General features: G+C 48.0%; 1 protein-coding gene across 7 annotated transcripts in view; it reads right to left on the bottom strand.

Moving 5' to 3' along the window:
• LOC119974729 (CAP-Gly domain-containing linker protein 4-like) overlaps positions 1-25,391 on the bottom strand; it is a 513,643-nt gene that overhangs the window by 415,221 nt on the left and 73,031 nt on the right. For all 7 annotated transcript variants that reach the window (XM_038813915.1, XM_038813928.1, XM_038813946.1 and 4 more), the window contains one exon: positions 15,160-15,309. In XM_038813915.1, the coding sequence (XP_038669843.1) occupies positions 15,160-15,295 (136 nt within the window). In that variant the 5' untranslated portion in view covers positions 15,296-15,309. The remainder of the gene's footprint in view (positions 1-15,159; positions 15,310-25,391) is intronic.

The following is a 25,391-nucleotide window of genomic DNA, read 5'->3' as shown; positions in this document are numbered from 1 at the left end:
TCGAACCTGGGACCCTGGAGCTGTGAAGCATTGATGCTAACCACCATGCTACCGTGAGGCCCCTAATGGGGGATGATGGGGGATCTTATTGAAATTTACAGGATACCAAGAGGTCTAGATAAAATGACGTGGAGAGGATGTTTCCACCTGTAGGAAAAACCAGAACCTGAGGGCATAGCCTCAGGCTGAAGGGATGATCCTTTAGAGATGAGGAGGAATTTCTTCAGCCAGAGGGTGGTGAATCTGTGGAATTCTTTGCCGCTCTGAAGGCCAAATCACTGAGTGTCTTTAAGACAGATAGAAATAGGTTCTTGATTAATAACTGCCATGTCACCTTCTCTGCCCCCCCACCCATACACCCCTCTCCCCCATTCTAATCCCCCTCCCTCCTCCTCCCACACTGGCTAACCACCACAGCCCCCAATTCCCCCAGATTTCATTAAACTTCACTAGCATTTCTTGCTAGCGTGGCCACTCCCACCTGAAGGTCAAACCCAAAAGCCCACCATCCCCACCTCGTCTACACATCCCAACTCAACCCCCCGATGCTTCTCTCCAGACCTCCTCCCCAGCTCTTACCCCCATACCCTGCACCCAACCTAATATGAGAAATAACACTCCAAAATGGCCCCCATACAGAGCATTCTCGAGCCACCCAACCACCCTATCCTAACCCACAACAATCTGTCATGCACTGCACGAGCATAACCAACAGAGTGTAATACAATTAAACACCAACACCAAAGGGCCCCACTCCAAAAAAAGGAGATATTTAACTTCAACACAAAGATACAAAAATGCACAAATTTCAAACGTACAAAAAAAGAGGGTGCAACCACCCCAGAACAAACTTTCCCAATCTGCAAACAGAAGCAGATAACAAAATTCAACAGGGACAGAACTTCCGCCCATGTTCCCCCTTCAGCCGTCTCCCAGCTTATACTCCTTAATAAAGTAATCCGTCTCCACCAGTGTCCCAAAGTAATATTCCCGGCCCTTGAAAGTGACTCACCGTCTGGCCAGGCACAATACCCCAAACTGAATCTGGCGCCGGTACAACACTGCTTTAGCCTTGTTGAATCCCGCCCATCTCTTGGCTAGCGCCACACCAATGTCCTGATAAATCCAGATTCGGTTTCCTTCCCAATTGCAATCCCATTGTACTCTGGCTTATCTGAGAATATTTTCCTTGTCCTGGAAGTTGTGCATACGCATAATCACCACCCGCGGTGGCTCCCCTGCTCTTGGCCTCTGCCTCAGGGATCTATGGGCCCAATCCACCTTCGGGGCCTTGTCCACCACCTTCTCGTCCACCAACTTGGCCAGCATCCACGTGACATAGCCTGTTGCACTCATCCCCTCCACTCCCTCCACCCACAATTCTCAGATTTTGCCACCTTGGCCTGTTTTTCTGGTCCTCCACCTTTGCTTGCAGCATCTTACACATGTACCCAAGGATCACATTCTCCGGTTCCAGCGTCACAATTCAATAACTCTGGTCAGATACCACCATCTCCACCTCCTGGATTATTGTACCTTGCACCTTCAGGTTTTTCCCCATCCGTTCCAAAGTCCTGCCAAGATGTGCCACTGCCCCTCAATTGCTTTTGGCCAATCACTCTGCACTTCTTGACACTGTTGCCAAAATTTGTCCTTAATGAAGCTCATCAACTGCTCCATTTGCAGTTTTCCAGTAGAAAACGACTTGTCCCCTCCTCCATTTTTGCAATAGCTGCTACGCCATGAGCCTCCTCCAATTACTTAGCCAGGGCTCTCACTGTCTTCTGTTGAGTTTGGTAACCTGCAGACATGCCCGTCTGGGGTAAAACTAATCCCCTTCCACTCTCCGCACAACTTCTCCGCTGTAATTCCCCGAAGTTTGGGTTAAAGGTGCTAAAATCAACACCTTCAAGCAGGAGCCATCCTGCACATCTTTGGACTATGGGAAGAAACCGGAGCACCCGGAGAAAACCCATGCAGACACGGGAGGACGTGCAAACTCCACAGTCATCCAAGGCCAGAATGGAACTCGGGTCCCTGGCACTGTGAGGCAGCAGTGTAAACTACCATGTCGCCCTATTACAATGCCTGTTGACCTTACGACCACATTCTCTGTTCAGGTTGTAGCATTTTCAAGTCTCGTGCTCTGTGCCCGAAGTTGACTCTCTCTTTGTTGCTCCTCATGCTTTCTAACTTTCTCACAATCATCTGAGGTAATGTTGCACTGTAGTGTTTGTTGTAAAGCTGGAAGTTGTCTTCACAGCCATTTCCTGTTAATAGTTTTAATGGTGAAAACCCAATATTAGCGATGGGATTTTGCAGCTAAGAAGGGATAACTTAGGGCTAGGTACAGAGTGGAATTAAAGGGGTAGGAGTTAAGTAGGGAAGATGACAGAAAGTAGAGGGGATTGGAGGCGCAAACTTCCGGTAAGGTTGGTAACATGGAACGTCCAGGGACTGAGTGGGCCGGTTAAAAGGTCACGGGTGTTCACGCACCTCAGGAGCTTGAAAGCGGGGGTTGTCTTTTTGCAGGAGACAGACCTCCGTGTGAAGGACCAGGTTAGGTTAAGGAAGGGGTGGGTCGGGCAGGTTTTTCACTCGGGGTTTGATTTGAAATCAAGGGGTGTGGCAATTTTAATGACCAAAAAAATGGGATTCATGAGTGCGAAGGAGGTGAGGGATCCAGGTGGGAGATATGTGATTGTGAGTGGGGTATTAGTAGGTGCACCGTTAGTGTTGGTAAATGTGTATGCCCCAAATTGGGATGATGTGGGTTTTATGAGGGGGTTGCTGGTAGCAATCCCAGATTTGGCCACGTACCAATTGATCATGGGAGGAGATTTTTTTTTTAAAATTTAGATTACCCAATTATTTTTTCCAATTAAGGGGCAATTTAGCATGGCCAATCCACCTACTCTGCACATTTTTGGGTTGTGGGGGCGAAACCCACGCAGACACGGGGAGAATGTGCAAACTCCACACGGACAGTGACCCAGAGCCGGGATCGAACCTGGGACCTCAGCGCCGTGAGGCAGTTGTGCTAACCACTAGGTCACCGTGCTGCCCATGGGAGGAGATTTTAACTGTGTCCTGGAGCCGAGGGTGGATAGATCGAGCCCCAGGTCGATGGGGGGGGGGGGGGGGGGGGGGGGTGGGGTTTATGGCGAGGATTGGTATGGTGGATCCATGGCGCTTTCAGAACCCAGGAGGAAGGGAGTATTCCTTCTTTTCACACGTCTATAAGGTTTATTCGTGGATTGATTACTTTGTAGTGAGTCGGAAGATTTTGGTTGGAGTGGAGGGGGCAGAGTATGCGGGGATAGTTATCTCGGACCATGCACCCCACAGGCTGGATATTCGGTTCAGTACGGGACGAGAGCAGAGGCCGGGGTGGAGGTTTGACTCGGGGTTGTTGGCGGTTGGAGGTTTCTTGTGATAAGGTACGGTTGGCGATGAGGGATTATGTGGAGTTCAATCAGAATGGGGAGGTGCCGGCGGGCATTTTTTGGGAAGCACTGAAGGCAGTGGTCCTGGAGAAATTGTGCGAATAAGGAAAGGAGGGCGGAACATGACCGTCTAGTGAGCGAGGTAGTGGAGGTGGACAGGGAATATTCGAGTGTGTCCACCGTGGAGGGATTGGCGAGGAAGAAAAAGTTGCAGGGGCAATTTGACAGGCTGACAACGGGGAGGGCGGGAGGACAACTGCGTAGGGCAAGAGGGATGCAATACGAGTATGGGGAGAAGGCGAGCCGCATGCTGGCGCACCAACTGCGGAGGCAGGATGCGTCCAGGAAAATACTGAAGATCCGGGCTGGGGCTGGGGACGTGGTATCAGAGCCGGGGAAGATAAATGAGGCATTTAGAGAGTATTACCAGGGACTTTATGAGGCAGACTCAGGATGAGAGGAGGTGGACATGGGGTGGTTTCTGGACGAACTGGAATTTCCCTAGGTGGAGGAAGCAAAGAGGCAGCCGCTGGAGGAGCGCCCGGGTGCTGAGGGAGGTGCTGGATAGTATCAGGAATATGAAGTCGGGGAAGGCCCCTAGGCCGGATGGTACCCGGCAGAATTTTATAAGGAATTTCCGGCGGACCTGGCACCACATCTGTTGGGGGCGTTTAATGAAGCACTGGAAAAGGGGGAGTTGCTGGAGACGATGAAGCAGGCAGTAATCACACTAATCCCAAAAAAAGGAAGGATCCGGTGGAATGTGGGTCGTATAGACCCATTTCACTACTGAACATGGATGTGAAAGTATTGGCTAAGTTGTTGGCGGGAAGGATGGAGGATTGTGTCCCGGGGGTGATTGCAGAAGATCAAACAGGCTTCGTGAAGGGCAGGCAGCTCGCGGGTAATATAAGACGGCTGTGGAATGTGGTGATGAATCCGTCGAGAGCTCTGGTACCGGAGGTGGCGGTGTCCATGGACGCGGAGAAAGCATTTGATCGGGTGGAGTGGCGGCACTTGTTCGAAGTTTTGGGAAGGTTTGGGTTCGGGCCGAGATTTGTGGCATTGGTGCAGTTTCTGTATGTGGCGCCAAGAGCGAGGGTGAGGATGAATGATATGAGCTCACGGAACTTTGACTTACACAGGGGTACGAAGCAGGGCTGCCCGCTGTCGCTGCTGCTGTTTGCGCTGGCCATAGAGCCATTGCCGTTGTTTTGGATCCGTTGGAGAGTATGGGAAGGATTATGGGCCTGTTGGGAGGTTTGGAGGGTTCTCGGGATACAAGCTGAATGTAGGGAAAAGCGAGGTATTCCCGTTGAATGAGCTGGCACAGAGGGCTAATTTAGGGGGGATGCCACTTACGGTAGTGAGGGATAGGTTTAGGTACTTGGGGATTCAGGTAGCGAGAGAATGGACGGGGCTCCAAAAGTGGAGGGTGCCAGTGGTTCACTCTGCTGTTGGTTATTCAGTGCACACTTAAGACAATTCATGATTAAGTCTTCAATGGAGCAGCTGCTGCCTGCCACCAGACTGACTGCTGTGCTCTTGCTCGGCATTTCGCTATTCCCAAGTAACCTCAATTAATTTTCTGGAAAATGGCATGTCAAAGTGTTTCAGGGATAATTAGGTTGTCGTTAAAAACTAACAAATCATCAATGATTGTGAGATGATTTTTCTGTTCGAAGTAGTAACAAAGTAATGGGTTATTGGGACTATAATCAGGCCACCTGCTCTGGCAATACCATTGTTTTTTGGATGAATTTTTCATCCTGTTCTTATGCTTGCTTAATCTCTTGTAATTCCTTTTTCGTGCCTGGTGTTTGGTAATGAGTGAAGTATGTCCACTTCTTTAATAAAATTAGAATGTTCCAGTTTGACTCCTTCCAGCTAATAAGGCATTCGTTATCGTCTGGTACTTATCTTGAATGTATTCAGAAACATAAGTCACATGTCCTTTATCCTCACTACTGCTTGCCCCAGCACTCGAGCCACTGGCGATTGCCCTCAGGGTGGCGAATAGTTGGAGAAGTATCCAGAGTGGAGGCAGAGAGCATATTGTCCCATTCTAAGCGAATGACCTGCTCCTCTACATCTCGAACACCCGGAATAGCATGGGTAGGATAATGAAACTTCTAAAGAAGTTTGGAGCTTTCTCAGGTTACAAGCTTAACCTGAGTAAGAGCAAGATATTACTTGTGAACCTGCAGTGGGGGGTGAAGGACACAACTGGGGGGGACCATGACCCATCTGCAACAACTATAGGTTCACTCCCGCAACAATGGACGCCTCCTTCAAAAGGTGGAAACAGGACGAGGGGACTTTGACGGGTTATACACGTGTACGCGGATGGAAGAGCAGCGACTGAGAGGAAACAACATGAGATATATTCTGGTCAAAATCTGCCTCCAACGACGTACCCCCAGATGCCAGGACACTCACTAGTAAAAAGACTGCTGGACGCGGGCGACCCGGGGGAGGAACTGTGCGGTCATGTATGGGAGACTGTTGGAGGAGATATGCTCACCCCTGGATGAGACAAGGAAAATATGCATGGAAATAGGAGGTTGACTCTGGGGCAAAGCAGTGAACAGGGAAAACGTTACCTCCAAGCACATCTTAAACTGCAGTGGTCTCATTAATACAAAAAGTCCCATTAGCACACAAGATGACTGTGGGCAAATACACAGACTCCGCTCTGAACCCATGTTAGTGTCTGTGCATTTCTCCTCAGAATTCCCCCAGATGATGATGATCACATTACAGTTTACAAACGCCAATCCCAAAGCGCGCTTTAAAATATTCTCTCGTAAGGTTTGCATTCCAAAATCCAGTCCAGGTGTTACAAATTACACTTTAAAACAAATCTTCTGTTCCACTTTTAACCGCAAATCCAGTCTAGGATTTTACACCATCCCCTTTTAGGCTTCCTTTGTCTTAACTGCTTTTACACAAATTCCAAGATCCAGGCACAATTTCCACAGTAATTTCAACTCATGTTCCACAGGCTGTAGTAAAATCTCACAAACCTGTAAATCACTTCAGATATCTTTCTGGCCTCTCACGATTCAACCCCTTTTCAACTGAATGGCTTCACTGAACCGTTCTCTGTTCTAGTACTTTTAACCTCAGACTTCTTGGAAACTTCTATTCATTTATCTAATTTCCTTAACTAGCTGCACTTCAAATTTCTGCACTTGCTTTCTTCATCATTACTCTATGGTCTGGTGTTTCTGCTAGCAAAGCTGAGAGAGCCTTCTAACTCCACTACTTCTCACTATCTATCCCCAACTGCCCACAAATTAGCAAAACTAAAACTGAAAAGTTTCTCTACTTTACAAGGCCCCAGTTACTAAGCAAACCCCACAGTCTAATGCAGTGCTGGGCAGCATGGTAACATAGTGGTTAGCACAATTGCTTCACAGCTCCAGGGTCCCTTAGTGTCCAAAAAAGATTAGATGGGGTTATTGGGTTACGGAGATAGGGTCGAAGTGAGGGCTTAAGTGGGTCGGTGCAGACTCGATGGGTCGAATGGCCTCCTTCTTCACTGTATGTTCTATGTTCTATGTCTGCGTGGGTTTCCTCCGTGTGCTCCGGTTTCCTCCCACAACTCCCGAAAGAGGTGTTGTTAGGCGAATTGGACATTTTGAATTCTCTCTCAGCATACCCAAACAGGCACTGGACTGTGGCGACTAGGGGCCTTTCACAGTAACTTCATTGCAGTGTTAATGTAAGCCTACTTGTGACAATAATAAAGACTATTATTATTTTATTTATTCTTCATGCCGTATCCCATCTCTGCACAATAGATACACAGTTGGAACTTAACCATCCCCTACTCATGCAAACCACCTTTGTCCAGCATGAATCTAGCTATAAACTTTTACCCTTCCAGGCACAGAAACATTAAATTAAACACTAAAACTATACCTTATTTCTAATGTTTACCAATATGGGCAGCACAGTAGCATAATGGTTAGCACAATTGCTTCACAGCTCCAGGGTCCCAGGTTTGATTCCCGGCTTGGGTCATTGTCTGTGTGGAGTCCGCACGTTCTCCGTGTGTGTGCGTGGGTTTCCTCCCCCGAAAATATGGAAATCTGTTGGCTATGACATGACTAAATTTTCAGCTTCATATCAACCTAACTATAATCATGCCCTAACTCCACCCTCCCTCACTGTCCACTCATATAATGTTCAAGGTTCCATATGTTTTAATAAAACAGGGAAAGGAAAGATAATGGGGCAAAGTAGGTGCAACCTACCAATACAATCCCCTGGAGGACATCAGTTGATGATTTTACAGCCTACAATGGAACCTATTTCATATGCGGCACTAAAGCATATCCGTGGCTCCCCATTGATTGGACAGGGTCCTGCTTTTTGGGATATGTCGACCCCAAATGCATCATCGACCCACCCTTAAGCACCCTTAAGCACTCCCCCTCGCGAGCAAAAAGAACAATTTCTAAAACGGAACGGGCAAGGCATGAACGAACTGATCTACATGGCCTCAGCATTGGAACATCTGGCAAACGTAACGGCAACAGAAGCCAGGGACACTGGACAGGCACTGGCCGAGGTCTCAGCTGAACTAGTGGCTGTCCGGACCGTGGCATTACAAAATCGACTGGCTTTGGATTATCTGTTAGCCTCGCAGGGAGGAACGTGCGCTATCGTAGGCCAAGAGTGCTGTACTTACATTCCAGATGGCTCTGAAAATATCACTAACCTGGCCGACCATATTAAGAAACAGGCTGCTCAAATTCAAGAAATTGGCAGTGAATTTCACGACTATAACCCGCCGGGTTGGCTAGGGTGGTTGGGTCATGGATTATTTGACTGGATCTTTAAGGCCTTTATTCTACTTCTACTAATGCTATTAGGGATAGGATTGCTTTCCTGCTTGTGTAAATGCATTTTCAAACGAATCATGGATATACCTATTTAGCTAGTTGTCATGATATGACAAAAGGGGGGAGTGTGGTATTGTGTGAAGCAAATAATGGCATGATGGGAAAACTAGTCAAGTCTTCTTGGTACAATTGAATTTAACCTAAGACACAGATTCAAAATACACAGATATACACAGCCGAGGTCGACTTGACCTAAGAACCGAGTGACTCTAAAATTCTAAGATAAGGTGTTTTCATCATGCGCCGAAATGTAGTCTCAATACATAACAAGCTGAACAACTGTCTCTTCCTGTATGTAAACAACTTCTTCCCTTTCTTAAAACAAAGACAAGATAATGATATGAAACTCAAGTCCCCTAAAGGTCAGAAAGGTGACGCCATTGTAACGATTATTACTTATGTTTTACTTTCAATCAAATTCCTGACCAAGCTGTATTCATGTTATCTTGATCCTATAATGTATAAGAATCGCCTTCTTTTCTGTACTATCGCAGACTTGGGACGGACTCCGCAGTTTGTAATTGACTGCCTTCCGACTTTCCAAGTATCAGCCAATTTCTGCTAGCAGTTCTAATTAGTGAATAAAGTTCAGTTTTGCTTACCTAATGAATGCTGTTTGAATTTCTCTATCACAGTCAAGACGCGGGGAAAATATAAAATACAACACGGGTGCTCCGGTTTCCTCCCACAGTCCAAAGATGTATAGGTTAGGTGGATTGGCCATGGTAAATTGCCCTCAGTGTCCAAAATTGCCGAGTGTTGGGTGGGGTTACTGGGTTACGGGGATAGGGTGGAGGTGTGGGCTTGGGGAGCTTGCTCTTTCCAAGAGCCAGTGCAGACTCGATGGGCTGAATGGCCTCCTTCTGCACTATGACATCTATGAAATACAAATATCAATCTCTTAACACTCTGAAAACTGCTTTTGGTTTCCTAACTGTGATTTTTCTTGAATTGTCAATGGTCCCCAACAGGATTGTAATGTTACAAATGTTAAGTCAGTAGTCCTTGCTTTGTTTAATTCTTGTGCATTAAACGTTTTTGTTTAAAACATGGACTCTTGTGGAATATTTATTTTCGTTAACAACATTGGGTTAGGAAAGCACAGTGGCACAGTGGTTAGCGCTGCCTCCTCACGGCGCTGCGGTCCCAGGTTCAATACCGGCTCTGGGTCACTGTCCGTGTGGAGTTTGCACATTCTTCCCTTGTTTGCGTGGGTTTCGCCCCCAAAACCCAAAGGGTAGGTGGATTGGCCATGCTAAATTGCCCCTAAATTGGAAAAATTAATTGGATACACTAAAAAATTTAAAATAAATATAGAAAAACAATATTGGGTTTAAATTTATTTTTAAAAGTTCATTGTCTCCTCAAGATAATAACGATGTACTAGTGAATTTATCAAATATATAATTCACCATTGAAAAAACTAAATTAGAGACTTCCGGTGGCAACTATGAGGGAGTAGGTCGCACATTTGGTGGCTTCCGCTCTGGCTAGATATTTGGACCTTTCCCCCTGACTTTTTTTGCGCTTTTAAGCGCTGGACTTGAAGAAGCAGTGAACAAGTCTCTGTAGTATACATTGGTTTATGGAACGAAGGGATCGGAAGGGAAGAAACAAAAAGACAGGCTCGAGCTGGGTGTTGGCTGCAGCAGCGGACAAGATGGCTGATGTCCAGACCCCTGGGGCTTCAGCCCAACCATCAACGGAGGAGCTGATGCAGGTCATCCGGGAAGGCTTCGCCAGACAGAAACGGGAATGTCTGGACCCGATTGAGGAAACGGCAGAGAGGATGGAGCAGAGGATAGATGCCCAGGACCGGACGATCCAGAAACTGGAGAAGGCGCTAGCTGAACGGAAGGAACACCAGACGGCTGTGGAGATGGAGGTGGGAATGCTGAGGGACCGGCTAAAAAGGCTGCTGGAACAGGTAGAGGATTTGGAGAACAGGTCCCGTAGGCAGAACCTAAGGATTGTCGGCCTCCCGGAGGGGGTGGAGGGGGCTGATGCCGGGGTGTTTGTGGCGAACATGTTCCAGAAGCTGCTGGAAGCTTTCCTCCGACCGTTGGAGGTTGATCGGGCGTACAGAGCGCTGGCGAGGAAGCCGCGGCAGGGAGACCCCCCCGCGGGCGACGGTGGTCAGGTTCCACAGGTACCTGGATAAGAGGCGCGTTCTCCAGTGGGCCAAGCGCACGCGGAGCTGTAAGTGGGAGAACAGCATTTTGCGGGTGTACCAAGATTTAAGCGTGGAGGTGGCCGAGAGGAGGGCAGGCTTTAATCAAGTCAAGTCGATCCTGTTCAAGAAGCAGGTTAAGTTCGGACTGTTGTATTATGCGCAAATTTGGGTTACGCATGAGGATCAACATCATTACTTTGAGTCGCCTGAGAACGCTATGGAGTTCGCCAGGAGGAAAGGACTGGTGCCAACTTGAGAACATTCTGCTCTAAGTTTGAGAAACTGTTTTTCCTGTTCGTTTTAAATGCTGTTTGCACTGATTTATTCGTTCGTTCGTTTTCGTTCTTGGCCTTTTCTCTTCGATAACTGTGCTCTGTTTAAGAAGGGGAAAGTAGGGGTTTTTTTTAAATTACTCGATTTCGGTGGGTTTTCTGTGTTGTGAGGGGGATGGTGGTGGGGATTTTTGACTTCGTATTATTTTGAGTAGTATTACTTTGATCTGTATTATGGCTTTGGCTTTTTTTTTCTTTACACTGACCTTGGTTGGCGTCTGTTTCTTAAAGTGGGCAGTTGTCGGGGCTGGGTTGATGAGGGCTATGGTTTCGAGAGGCGGGGGGGAGGGCAGGTAGGCACCAATAGGTGGGAGACATGCTGGCGACGGAGCTCTGGGCCACCAGGCTAGCTGGGTGAGCTGTGGGAGCACAGTGGGGGATGTGTATACAATCATATTAGGAATTGGGTTAGGTTACAGAGTGTTGTTGCTAGGGGGGGAGGGGGGGGGTTGTTCGGCTGACGAGGGAGGGATTTAATTTTAGAAGCGTAAAGAGGTCGGGTTGGGCGCTGCCAGGAGGCTGGGCCAGAGAGGTGCGGGGCAGGGACTGGGGGCAGGCCCAGGAAGAGGATGGCCAACCGGCAAGGGGGGGAGGGGCGGTGCCCCCCACTTGGCTGGTCATGTGGAAGGTTAGAGGGCTAAATGGGCCGGTGAAGAGGGCAAAGGTCTTCGCACACCTTAGGGCTCTAAAGGCGTACGTGACAATGTTGCAGGAGACACCACCTGAAGGTAGCAGACTAGATTAGGTTGAGGAAGAGCTGGGTTAGTCAGGTATTCCACTCAGGGATAGATACTAAGTCCAGGGGGGGTCGCGATTCTGGTGAACAAGCGGGTGCAGTTTGAGGTGGGGTGTATTTTTACGGACGGGGGAGATCGCTACGTTGTTGATAGCGGTAGGCTGGCATGGAGGAAGGTGGTCCTGGTCAACATATATGCGCCAAACTGGGATGTTGCGGATTTCATAAAGAGGGTGCTGGGGAAGATACCCGACCTGGACTCCCACAAGCTGGTTATGGGAGGGGACTTCAATACGGTTATTGATCCGGGCCTGGACCGGTTGTGCTCAAAAACGGGCAGAGTGTCGGCAATGGGAAAAGAGCTGAGGGAGTTCATGGAGCAGATGGGGGGGGGGGGGGGGGGGGGGGGGGGGGGGGGTCGACCCGTGGAGGTTTGGAAGGCCAACAGGGAAGGAGTTCTCCTTTTTCTCGCACGTCCATAGGGTCTACTCCCGGATCGATTTTTTTGTACTGAGTAGGGATCTACTGACCATTTCCGATTATGCCCCGCCATGGGTCGAGCTACATGTGAGTGAAGAGAGCTTCCAGCGCCCGCAGTGGAGGCTCGATGTGGGACTGCTGGCAGATGAAGGGGTGTGCGAGAGGGTGAGGAAGTGTATACAAAACTACCTGCAGGTCAACGATACGGGGGAAGTCTCAGCAGCGGTGGTGTGGGAGGCGCTCAAGGCAGTGGTGAGAGGGGAGCTTGGTAGAGGATGCAGCGGGTGTGAACATGGCTTTCAAGGACTTTTATAGCAGGCTCTATAGCTCGGAGCCCCCCGCGGGGCCGGAGGGGATGAGACGCTTCTTCGACTGCCTGACATTCCGAAAAGTGGGTAGAAAGCTAGTAGAAGGACTCGGTGCCCCGATCGGAGCTGAGGAGATATTCGAGGGCTTAAAGACCATGCAGTAAAGCCCCGGAGCCTAATGGGTACCTGGTACAATTTTATAAAACGTTCTCCAGGATATTGGGGCTGCTGCTGGTCAAGGTTTTTAATGAGGCAAGGGACAGAGGGGTGCTGCCCGACGATGTTGCAGGCTGCCATCTCCTTGATTTTAAAACGGGACAAGAACCCGGAGTCGTGTGAGTCTTATAGGCCGATCTCCCTTCTTAATGTGGATGCTAAACTGCTGGCAAAGCTTTTGGCCACTAGGATTGAGGATTGTGTGCCGAGTGTTATTAGGGAGAATCAAACAGGGTTCGTTAAAGGTAGGCAACTGGTGGTGAATATAAGAAGATTGCTCAATGTGATCATGATGCCCCCAGAGAGAAAGGAGGTGGAGGTAGTGGTGGCAATGGACGCGGAGAAGGCGTTTGACTGGGTAGAATGGGAGCACTTATGGGAGGTGCTGGGATAGTTTGGATTTGGAGTGGGTTTCATCGACTGGGTCAGGCTGCTATATCAGGCCCCGGAGGAGAGTGTGAGGACAAATAGGACAACTTCCGACTATTTTAGACTGCACCGCGGGACAAGACAGGGGTGCCCCTTCTCCCCACTGCTGTTTGCGCTAGCTATAGAGCCACTGGTAATTGCTCTGAGGGCTTCAGAGGGTTGGAAGGGGCTGGTTCATGGGGGGTTGGAGCATAGAGTTTCATTGTATGCAGATGACCTGCTTTTGTACGTTTCGGACCCGATGGCAGGGATGGACGGAATCATGGCGACCCTGGGGGAATTCGGCCGGTTTTCGGGGTACAAATTGAATATGACAAAAGTGAAATGTTTGTAGTGCAGGAGAGGGGCCAAGGGGACTGGCTGAGGGAGCTGCCGTTCCGGTTAGTTGAGGACAGTTTCAGGTCCCTGGTAAAACAAGTGGCACGGGATTGGGGTCGACAGCACAAGCTGAACCTGTCCTAGCTGGTAGATCAAATGCGAGGGGAGTTCCGGAGGTGGGATGCGCTCCCGCTGTCGTTAGCTGGGAGAATACAGACAGTTAAAATGACGGTCCTCCCGAGGTTCTTATTCGTGTTCCAGTGTCTCCCCATTTTCATTCCACGTTCCTTTTTTAAGAGGGTAAGCAAAATCATTTTGGGCTTCGTATGGACGGGCAGGTCCCCGTAAGGAGGGTGATGCTTGAGCGGAACCGGGGGGAAGGGGGCGTACACTGCTGAATTTCAGCAACTATTATTGGGCGGCTAACATAGCCATGATAAGGAAGTGGGTGGTGGGGGTGGGGGTGGGGTTGACCTGGGAGCGGGTGGAGGCAGCCTCATGTAGGGGTACCAGTCTGGGGGCGGTTGGTGACAGTGCCTATGCCGTTCCCGCCAGCGCGTTTCTCCACCAGTCCTGTAGTGTTGGCGGATCTGGGGACAGTGGAGGAGGCACGATGGAGCAACGGGAGCATCGGTCTGGTCCCCGATATGTGACAACCATCGGTTTGCTCCGGGAAAGTTGGACGGGGGTTCCTGGTATGGCGGAGGGCGGGGATTGAGCGGATGGGAGATTTGTTTTTGGAAGGGAGCTTCCCTAGCTTGAAGGTGCTGGAGGCCAAGTTTGGGTTGACAAGGGGGAATGAATTCCGGTATATTCAGGTGCGGACCTTTTGCGTAAGCAGACGACATCTTTTCCACACTTGCCACTAAGGGGGATCCAAGATAGGATAGTGTCTAGAGGCTGGGTGGGGGAGGAACATGTCTCGGATATTTACAAGGAGCTCATGGGGGCGGAGGAGACGCAGACCGAGGAGCTGAGGCATAAATGGGAGGAGGAGTTGGGAGGGGAGATTGAGGAAGGCCTGTGGGCGGACGCGCTGAGCAGGGTTAATGGGTCTGCAAAATGTGCCAGGCTTGGCCTGATTCAATTTAAGGTCGTCCACCAGGCCCACATGACAGTGTCCCGGATGAGCAGATTCTTCAGCGTTGAGGACAGGTGTGTAAAGTGTCTGAGAGGGCAGGCAGACCATGTCCACATGTTTTGGGCTTGTCCAAAACTTCAGAGATACTGGCAGGGGTTCGAGGAGTATTGAACATGAGGGTGGCAATGATTCCAGAGGTGGCGATTTTTGGGGTTTCAGTGGCCCCGGAAGTCCTGGGGAAGAAAGAGGCTGACGTCTTGGCCTTTGCTTCCCTGGTAGCCCAGAGACGGATACTTCTAGCTTGGAGGGACTCAAAGCCCCCAAAGTCGGAAGCCTGGCTGTCAGACATGGCGAGTTTCCTGGGCCTAGAGAAAATCAAGTTCGCTTTGAGAGGGTCGTTGTTAGGGTTGCCCGGAGGTGGCAACCATTCATTGACTTATTTGCGGAGAATTAATCGTCAGCAGGGAGGGGGGGTGGGGTCAGGGGAATGTAGTATAGGGGGTCATTTAGGCAGTTCTGGGTGGGGCGGGCTATGGCAATTGCACCATGTACTTTGTTTACTGTACAGCCCTTTTGTTTTCTCGTTCTGTAATTCTACTGTTTACAATGCCGAAAAATACCTCATTAAAATTGTTTATTAAAAAAAAAGAAAAAATTGAATTAGTTAATGAAGTACATGATTAATAGTTCAATCTTTCACAAAGTTGGCTGTTGAAAAATTACTTACCACAATCTGTAGGCATAGGTGCTGAAACTACTGGATGGATAACAGGCCTCTCAGAATCGGAGGATACGGTACTATAACTTCCACTCACAGAGTCCTCATCATTAGAGGGTTCAACAAAAGGGTCTTCTTTTGTCATTTCAATGTTAGCCCCTGTAGAAGGTAACACAAGTTTATACTTTCAGTGATATTATGCTCAATTATTTTAAAAAGCGATCCCATGATGACTTGTCACAGTCACTCACATTTCATGCTTTTTATTTCTGTAATTTCCCTTACATTGCAATCTTGAAAAATAATTCAGTAACAAGACCCTGTTGATCTCACTTGCCTCCTTTAAGACACTCCTTAAAACTTCTTTAACCAAAGCTTTGGTCATCTGACCAAATCGCTCCATATATGGCTTGGTGTCTGTCATATAATGCTCCAACTAGCATCAATCATTAATACCCAGAGTGTGGGAAACATGCTTCAGCTTTTTGTCCAGTGAAGTAAGTAGTAACCTGCAGAGTCTCATCAGAGATATAGAAAGATGGAATTCCACAAAGGCCCAGTGAGTTTATCCAGAAACTAACAAAACTGCCCCTCTTTATACTAATTTAGAGTTCTGCTTGTTCCTATCAGTACAGGTTATAAAATGCCTATACATGAACAGAAAATGTTAAACAAGGATCCAGCACAACTAATTGAATAAAGGTTGAATTGGACAAATAAGTATAAAAAAAATATTCTTCCAAAACATTTACCTGCTGCTAATTTTTCCCTTTCTTACTTCGCATTTTCTCAACCTTTATATTCCTTCTTGTATCATACACCATTTCCCATCCATGAAGATGAAAAAAATCAAACATTCCCAAGAATTGCAGCATCCTTAGAGTGGTCATATGGGTGGATTTGGTTTTGAAGGTGGGGGTGGGTTGCGCTCATTAAATCCAGCAGGCTTCCTGTCCGCATTTATACAAGTGGTGGGGATGGCGTCAGGCAGCCTGCCCACCAATGGGCCAACTGAGGCCCTTAAATGGGAAATTGCCACAAGGGCTTCATCCTGCTGCTTAACCAGCGTCAGAAGAGATGCATGCCAAGCTGGTTTCCGAGACCGAATGCTGACACGTAAAACGCACGGCCTTCCTGATATAAATGCCTGGAGAATTGCCGGGTTCGTTGCCGCGCATGTGCACAACCTTCAGCGGTCGCGCCGTACAACATGGCGCCGGCCGTGCGCAGACACGATCTGTCAGATAGTGTCCCCCTGTAAACCCCTCTCCACCCCTGGGCCACCCCCCCAGCCCTTGCCGAAGCCTCCCCGGGCAGGAGCATGGTTCCCTCCCGACTGCTGGCGGTGCTGGACACAGTCCTCATTAACAGGTGCACTGGAGCCCATCAGAGCCCCCTTAAAGTTTTACCCCATCCGAGTTGTCTTCACCCACAAAGTTTAGTGGCTGGTTTAGCACAGGGTTAAATCGCTGGCTTTGAAAGCCGACCAAGGCAGGCCAGCAGCACGGTTCAATTCCTGTACCAGCCTCCCCGAACAGGCGCCGGAATGTGGCGACTAAGGGCTTTTCACAGTAACTTCATTTGAAGCCTACTTGTGACAATAAGCGATTTTCATTTCATTTCAAGAAGTGTATGATTTAGCTGCACTAGAGAAATCTGGGTTTTGGTTGGGTCTGTAGGGCGTTGGAAAAGCAAGAACAAAATGTAAAAGAACAAGCAGAAGAGGACATTGCAACCCAGTTGCATATTGGTCCTAGAGAAGTTATTAGTAAACAACAGGAAGGTATGTGTAATGTAAAAATATTGAGCCCTGAAGTATTGAACCGGAATGATTGTCATGATCATGACAATGGAACACATTTTCTTGGGTTTTCGAGATGAGAAAAAAACTAAGATCAATCTAATTTGCCATCTATCATCCTGGTAGTCATATGATACAACAACAACAGAGCGGTTGACTAATGGTCGAATATCAGGACTGGATTTTCCGCCTCTCTGCTGGCATATTAGAAGGGGGAGCTGATAAAATTCAGGGCATAGCCTGCCCACCACCTCCCAGCCTGACCCCCAACTTGCCTCCCATTGTACACAGGTCATTCTTCCAGCGGAGCGGGCAGAGAAGGGAGTGATTTTTGGAGGGGAGAGCTGGAAGGTAAGCTGAGTTTTTGATTTTTAACTTACTTTTTCGGAGCTTTTTTTTTTTCTCAGAGCAGCAAGAAACCGGAAGTCGGCCGTGGGGAGACCTGGGAAGGTTTTTATTACCCAATAAATTTGAACAGTGAGGAAACCCGAGACACTACATGTGTAGTGTGTCCCATCCTCCCTCCTCTAACCTAAATAAAAAGACTCAGTGCTGTGAGCAGGTAACCTATTTACTTTTTTTATCTTTCTTTCTTTTTTACTGGGAGACTAAGTAGAGGTGATGGCAGCTAGGGCAGTGGAATGTTCCTCTTGCAGAATGTTCGACGTAAGGCAGACCACCGGTGTCATTGCTGACTTCACCTGCGGGAAGTGCAGCCATCTCCAGCTCCTCACAGACCGTGTTAGGGAACTGGAGCTGGAGCTGGATGAACGGAGGATCATTCGGGAAGCTGAGAGGGTGATGGATAGAAGCTACAGGGACATAGTTACACCCGAGAACAAAAGTAGCTGGGTCACAGGTAGAGGTGGGAAGAGGAGGAAGCAGTCAGTGCAGGGATTCCCTGTGGTCATTCCTCTCAACAATAAGTATACCGCTTTGGATACTGTTGGGGGGGATTACCTAGCAGGGGTAGGCTGCAGTGACCGGGTCTCTGGCACGAGGTCCGGCTCTGGGGCTCAGAAGGGAAGGGGGGAGATTAGGAGAGCACTAGTTATAGGGGACTCAATAGTCAGAGGTACAGACTGACGGTTCTGTGGGCACGGACGAGACTCTCGGATGGTTTGTTGCCTCCCGGGTGCCAGGGTCCATGACGTCTTGCATCGTGTCTTCAGGATCCTTAAGGGGGAGGGTGAGCACCCAGAAGTCGTGGTGCACATTGGTACCAACTACGTAGGTAGGAAAAGGGTTGTGGATGTAATAAACGAGTTTAGGGAGTTAGGCTGGAAGTTAACAGCCAGGACAGAGTTGTCATCTCTGGTTTGTTGCCGGTGCCACGTGATAGTGAGGCTAGGAATAGGGAGAGAGTGCAGTTGAACACATAGCTGCAGGAATGGTGTAGGAGGGAGGGCTTCAGGTAGTCCAGCAACTAAGGTAGCCGATGTTCAGGACGTCAAAGCGTGTAATGAGGCAGTGGGGAAGGTAACACTGACAAATGAGAGTACTTGCAGGCACGGAGATGGGTTGAAGTGTGTATACTTCAACGCAAGAAGCATCAGGAATAAGGTGGGTGAACTTAAGGCATGGATCGGTACTTGGGACTACGATGTGGTGGCATTCACAGAAACTTGGATAGAAGAGGGGCAGAAATGGTTGTTGGAGGTTCCTGGTTATAGATGATTCAATAATATTAGGGAGGGTGGTAAAAGAGGTGGGGGGTGGAATTGTTAATTAAAGGTAGTATAACAGCTACAGAAAGGCAGTTCGAGGAGGATCTGCCCACTGAGGTAGTATGGGTTGAAGTCAGAAATAGGAAAGGAGCAGTCACCTTGTTGGGAGTTTTCTATAGGCCCCCCAATAGCAGCAGAGATGTGGAGGAACAGATTTGGAAACAGATTTTGGAAAGGTGCAGAAATTACAGGGTAGTAGCCATGGGTGACTTCAACTTCCCAAATATTGAATGGAAACTCTTTAGATCAAATAGTTTGGATGGGGTGGTGTTTGTGCAGTGTGTCCAGGAAGCTGTTCGAACACAGTATGTAGATTGTCCGACCAGAGGGGAAGCCATATTGGATTTGATACTTGGTTATGAACCAGGACAAGTGATAGATTTGTTAGTGGGGGAGCATTTTGGAAATAGTGGCCACAATTCTGTGACTTTCACTTTGGTAATGGAGAGGGATAGGTGCGTGCAACAGGGCAAGGTTAACAATTGGGGGAAGGGTAAATACAATGCTGTCAGACAAGAACTGAAGTGCATAAATTGGGAACATAGGCTGTCTGGGAAGGACACAATTGAAATGTGGAACTTGTTCAAGGAACAAATACTACGTGTCCTTGATATATATGTCCCTGTCAGGCAGGGAAGAGATGGTCGAGTGAGGGAACCATGGTTGACAAGAGAGGTTGAATGTCTTGTAAGAGGAAGAAGGAGACTTATGTAAGGCTGAGGAAACAAGGTTCAGACAGGGCGCTGGAGGGATACAAGATTGCCAGGAGGGAACTGAAGAAAGGGATTAGGAGAGCTAAGAGAGGGCATGAAAAATCTTTGGCGGGTAGGATCAAGAAAAACCCCAAGGCCTTTTACATATGTGAAAAATATGAGAATGACTAGAGTGAGGGTAGGTGCGATCAAGGACAGTAGCGGGTGATTGTGTATTGAGTCTGAAGAGATAGGAGAGGTCTTGAACAAGTACTTTTCTTCAGTATTTACGAATGAGAGGGGCCATATTGTTGGAGAGGACAGTGTGAAACAGACTGGTAAGCTCAAGGAGATACTTGTTAGGAAGGAAGATGTTTTGGGAACTTTGAAAAACTTGAGGATAGACAAGCCCCCGGGCCTGACAGGATATGTCCAAGGATTCTATGGGAAGCAAGAGATGAAATTGCAGAGCCGTTGGCAATGATCTTTTCGTCCTCATTGTCAACAGGGGTGGTACCAGGGGATTGGAGAGTGGCAAATGTCGTGCCCCTGTTCAAAAAAGGGAATAGTGATAACCCTGGGAATTAAAGGCCGGTTAGTCTTACTTCGGTGGTAGGCAAAGTAATATAAAGGGTACTGAGGGATAGGATTTCTGAGCATCTGGAAAGACACTGCTTGATTAGGGATAGTCAGCACGGATTTGTGGGGGGTAGGTCTTGCCTCACAGGTCTTATTGAATTCTTTGAGGAGGTGACTAAGCACATGGATGAAGGTAAAGCAGTGGATGTAGTCGACATGGATTTTAGTAAGGCATTTGATCAGGTTCCTATGGTAGGCTTATGCAGAAAGTAAGGAGGCATGGGATAGTGAGAAATTTGGCCAGTTGGATAACGCACTGGCTAACCGATAGAAGTCAGAGAGTGGTGGTGGATGGCAAATATTCAGCCTGGAGCCCAGTTACCAGTGGCGTATTGCAGGGATCAATTCTGGGTCCTCTGCTGTTTGTAATTTTCATTAATAACTTAGATGAGGGAGTTGAAGGATGGGTCAGTACATTTGCAGACCATACGAAAATTGGTGGAGTTGTGGATAGTGAGGAGGGCAGTTGTCGGCTGCAAAGAGACATAGATAGGATGCAGAGCTGGGCTGAGAAGTGGCAGATGGAGTTTAACCCTGAAAAGTGTGAGATTGTCCATTTTGGAAGGACAAATATGAATACGGAATACAGGGTTAATGGTAGGGTTCTTGGCAATGTGGAGGAGCAGAGAAATCCTGGGGTCTATGTTCATAGATCTTTGAAAGTTGCCACTCAAGTGGATAGAGCTGTGAAGAAGGCCTATGGTGTGCTAGCATTCATTAGCAGAGAGATTGAATTTAAGAGCCGTGAGGTGATGATGCAGCTGTACAAAACCTTGGTAAGGCCACATTTGGAGTACAGTGTGCAGTTCTGGTCGCCTCATTTTAGGAAGGATTGTGGAAGCTTTGGGAAAGGTGCAAAGGAGATGTTGCCTGCAATGGAGAGTAGGTCTTACGAGGAAAGGTTGAGGGTGCTAGGCCTTTCCTCGTTAGAACGGAGAAGGATGAGGGGAGACTTGATAGAGGTTTATAAGATGATCAGGGGAATAGAAAGAGTAGACAGTCAGAGACTTTTTCCCCAGGTAGAACAAACCATTACAAGGGGACATAAATTTAAGGTGAATGGTGGAAGATATAGGGGGGATGTCAGAGGTAGGTTCTTTACCCAGAGAGTAGTGGGGGCATGGAATGCACTGCCTGTGGAACTAGTTGAGTCGGAAAAATTAGGGACCTTGGCACTGCCATATTGGCACCAGGGTAGTGCCTCTGCCACATAGCAGTGCCTGGTTCTCTGGACCACCCCCAGCGAGGATGTTTTGGGCATCTCCCGCAATGCTCCCGGTACAACTGAATTGCCGCCGGGCTCAACACGGTGGAAAAATCGTGCCCAAGTCTTCTGATGAAACCTGCTGGGTTCCACTAGTGGCTGAGACAGTTGTCAACAGATGCTGCACCATTCAAAATACTACAGATGCTGGAAATCCGAAATAAAGACAAAAGATGTTGGAAATACTCATCATGGGCGGAATTCTCTGACCCCCCGCAGGGTCGGGGAATCGCCGGGGCTGGCGTAAATCCCACCCCTGCCGTGGCCGGAATTCTCCGCCACCCGGGAATCGGCGGGAGCGGGAATCACACCCTGCCGATCGGCGTGTCCCCCGTGGCGATTCTCCGTCCCGCGATGGGCCGAAGTCCCGCCGCTGACAGGCCAATCCCGCCGACGTGGTTTAAACCACCTCTGTGCCGGCGGGATTTGCGGCGTGAGCGGGCCTCCGGGGTCCTGGGGGTGGCGCGGGGCGATCGGACCCCAGGGGGTGCCCCCACAGTGGCCTGGCCCACGATCGGGGCCCACCGATCGGCGGGCGGGCCAGTGCCGTGGGGGCACTCTTTTTCTTCCGCCGCCGCAACGGCCTCCACCATGGCTGCTGACGCCCCAGCGCATGCGCGGACTCACGCCGACCGGCGAAGGCCTTTCGGCCAGTCCCGACGCCGGCCGGCGCCAAAGGCCATTGGCGCTGGTTTTGGCGCCAGTCGGCGTTGCGGGAGCCACTCCGGCGCGGGCCTAGCCCCTAAAGGTGCGGATTCTCCGCACCTTTGGGGAGGCCCAACGCCGGAGTGGTTGGCGCCACTCCGCTACACGGGGACCCCCCGCCCCGCCGGGTAGGGGAGAATTACGCCCATGTCATTCAGCGACTGTGGAGAGAAACAGAGTTAATGGCCGGAATTCTCTGTCCACTCATGCCATTGGAAATCTCCAGTCCTGTTGCAGTGATTAGAGTTTTGACTGAGCGCCAAATATTGCTTTCTCGCTGGTAGCGGTGGCAGGGCGAACTCAGATCGGAGAATCCCGGCCAATGTTTCAGGTTGTTTACTTTTCATCATACTTCAACATCATGGCTGGTTCCACAAATTTGCTGATGGAGTTCGATACCGCTTCCATGATGGAAAGGATGAGCTTGATGCTCTGCACAAAACCTTGTGCCGTGTTGGTGCTGGATTCCTCCTTGCTCCTTGACATTGGTTGCAGATTTTCCAGCAGGCTTCCCAATGCAGCAAGCATTTTGTTTTGCATCACCATTAGCTTTTTTCTGTAGCCTGCACCATCAAACTGTTGAGCCCTCTGCAGGAGAACTCATTCCAACACTGCTCTCCAACAAATTGGCACTATCCTCAACCACTCCATGTTTGCAGCCTATTGGTGCTGGTATCTCACCATTTGCAGATTCTGCCTCTATGCCACAATCTGAATTACAAGCAGTATAAGTATCTGAGCTGATGATTGCGAGTGTGAAATTTAGTGACAGTGCATCTTTATCATCACTGCCTTCTTACTGTTCTTCCATTACCTGGAGATGCTGTACTTCTTGGTTATCTGAAAAGTGAATGGAACAAGGGTACGGTTGTGGTGTGGAGAGATGAGCGTAAAAAGGTACATGCTGACACCATCTGAAAATCAGAAAATACTGTGAGTTGAGAGGTGGAACGTTATGTGGAGAAATAAGTATACGGATATTGTCACCTTCTACAGTTTCAGCCCCTCCGAATGTTTTAGCAACAGGCATCCCAATAATGCCCAGCACCGACTTCTCCATTGTGGTTAGGATATGCAGGTATGCCTTAGCTCCTGCTGCCTCAAGTTGTGTGCTGCATTGTCTTGCAAGGGAGAGGGAAGTCTGACTTGTTAACATGGCTGTCTTGGTTGACTAGCTGACTGTGTATACTGTGGGAAATAGGTGTGAGGCTTGCAGCAGGCCTTATTGTGTGAGGGTGGTGTAGCATATGAGTGTCATGTATTTAATACTGAATGTTAAGATGGTTGGTTGATGAAAGATGGGCTTTGTGGTGAATTGGGCAGTGTCTAGTATTAGGGGTGCATTTGGTTGAATATAGCAATTGAAAATACATTCACTGAGTTTGACTATTCCTGTGAGATCATTGAGTTTCTTTCAGCTCCCCGTCTAGTTTCTTGGGCTTGATTCTTGGCAATAATCTCTCCAGCAATATATTTTCACTGTCTTCTGAACATGAGTCTGGTGGGTTTTCAGAACCCCTGTAGATTCAGGACATCTCTCCTATTTTTCACTTTCTCCACCAAGGCGCAAAATTCCACATCCTGTGACTGCTGAAGGCAATCTGGCACGACTGTTTGAAAACCAGCTGTCTCTACCAGCAAAATAGCTTAATAGTCTCACACTGGAAATCCTGGAGTCTCTCTCATTTTGTATCATTATTCAATATATTACAGGTCAGACTCACTTCCTCCGCAATGCCAGCACCCATTCCACAATTCCCCTCCCTTTTAAGAGGTGCAGACAGGTTTTAAGCAGTACAAGCTAACTTTGACTGATGCTGGCCAATCACAATGTTGGCCCCTTGCTCAGGTGTCTAGCCAATCAACAGTACAGTTAGCACTGTCCACATGCAGAAATCATTTGAAACAGTGGGCAACACAACAAGTTATGTGTTACAATCAAATGGTACGGGTTGGTCATGTTTCACAGTCACAGAGAATATTGTTAACACCTATTGAATTTAGAACCCCCCCCCCCCCCCCCCCCCCCCACCAACCCCTGGCATGTCTGCTTGGCATTTCCTGTCTACCAAATCCTATTTTCTGCTGTCATTCCTTTCATCTCAATTCTCCACTATAATTTGTCAAGATTATAATTTCCTATGTCCATATTTAAAATGGAAACCACCGAGGTAAAATCATCACCCTATGGGCAAGATTCTCTAGCCTCCCAGCCAAGTGTTTCACGGCAGCAGTAGACAGCGCGCCATTCACTGGCAACTCCCGCCGCTGTCAATGGGAATTCCCAATGAAGCCACTGCATGCCACCGCTAAAACCCGCGGCAGGGATGCGCTGCTTAAAAAGGAAATTACTGCGGATGCTGGAATCTGAAACCAAATGCGCTGCTGACAGTACCGGAGAATCCCTCCGGCGTGACCGGACGGAGAATTCCAGCCTATAACTCCATACTCTGTCCACTGGGTGATGCTATTTTTTTTATCTCTATATATTGCTCAAAATGATTCCTCAAGTACTATACCTGCCATTTTCTTCGAGGAACTAAACATTTAAATTCCCCAAATAAGGAATTAAATAAAATGAAACTGGTACTACAATAACATGATGAAATGTTATTAATTGAATCATCTTTTAATGACTTTCCCAATAGTCTGGGTTTGGACTGATATTTATGTCCAGAACTGAAATTTTGAATAAATACTGCACTTCATTTCTTAGAATATAATTTGTAATTTTAGTTAGGATCCTTTCAGTTATGTAGCAGGGGTAGAAACTTAATTGGAAGGATTCAAACATAGAATACAAATCTGCATTATATATGCACAGTCAACAGAGGAGACTAACAGAAAGAAACACAAAGAAAGGAGTTTATATCAATAGGTATATTTCTTCAAACATTTGCACCGTGTAAATGGTATATTAAACAAATAAATAAAATAATTTTGACCTAATAATTTGGTCTAACTATCTTTGTTCACTTGACTTAGGCAAAACACTTTCACTCATCGAACGCCATGTTTATCTCAACAGGTGTTAGTATTTCAAACATTTATTTTAAGTTTTATTGGAACATTAAGTAGATTTAAGATTTCCATTCAGAATACATTTTTTGTCAAAATTAGAACAGGTACTTAGCAGTTTCCTTTAAATTGGAGATAGCAATCTCAACCTCAAAATAAAGACATAATACTTACCAGTTTGTATCATTTTGAAATAATTTTTTAACTCGCAAAGCTGGAACAGTGCTGTCACTTGTTGTTAACACTGGATTATTGATAAAGGAAAGCAGTCAGGTAAATCAATGTTCTTTGACCCAAAGTGAAAACTGGGATAGACTACTGGCTGAACTAGTACAACAAACTATCACTGTGTTACCACAGAGGATTCATGGGTTGATAGTCTTTAAATAGCCTGG

Source organism: Scyliorhinus canicula, chromosome 1 (genome assembly GCF_902713615.1).
Source record: "Scyliorhinus canicula chromosome 1, sScyCan1.1, whole genome shotgun sequence".
NCBI lineage: Eukaryota > Metazoa > Chordata > Chondrichthyes > Carcharhiniformes > Scyliorhinidae > Scyliorhinus > Scyliorhinus canicula.
Note: the sequence above shows the minus strand (reverse complement) of the source record. Positions and strands in the feature narration are given on the sequence as shown.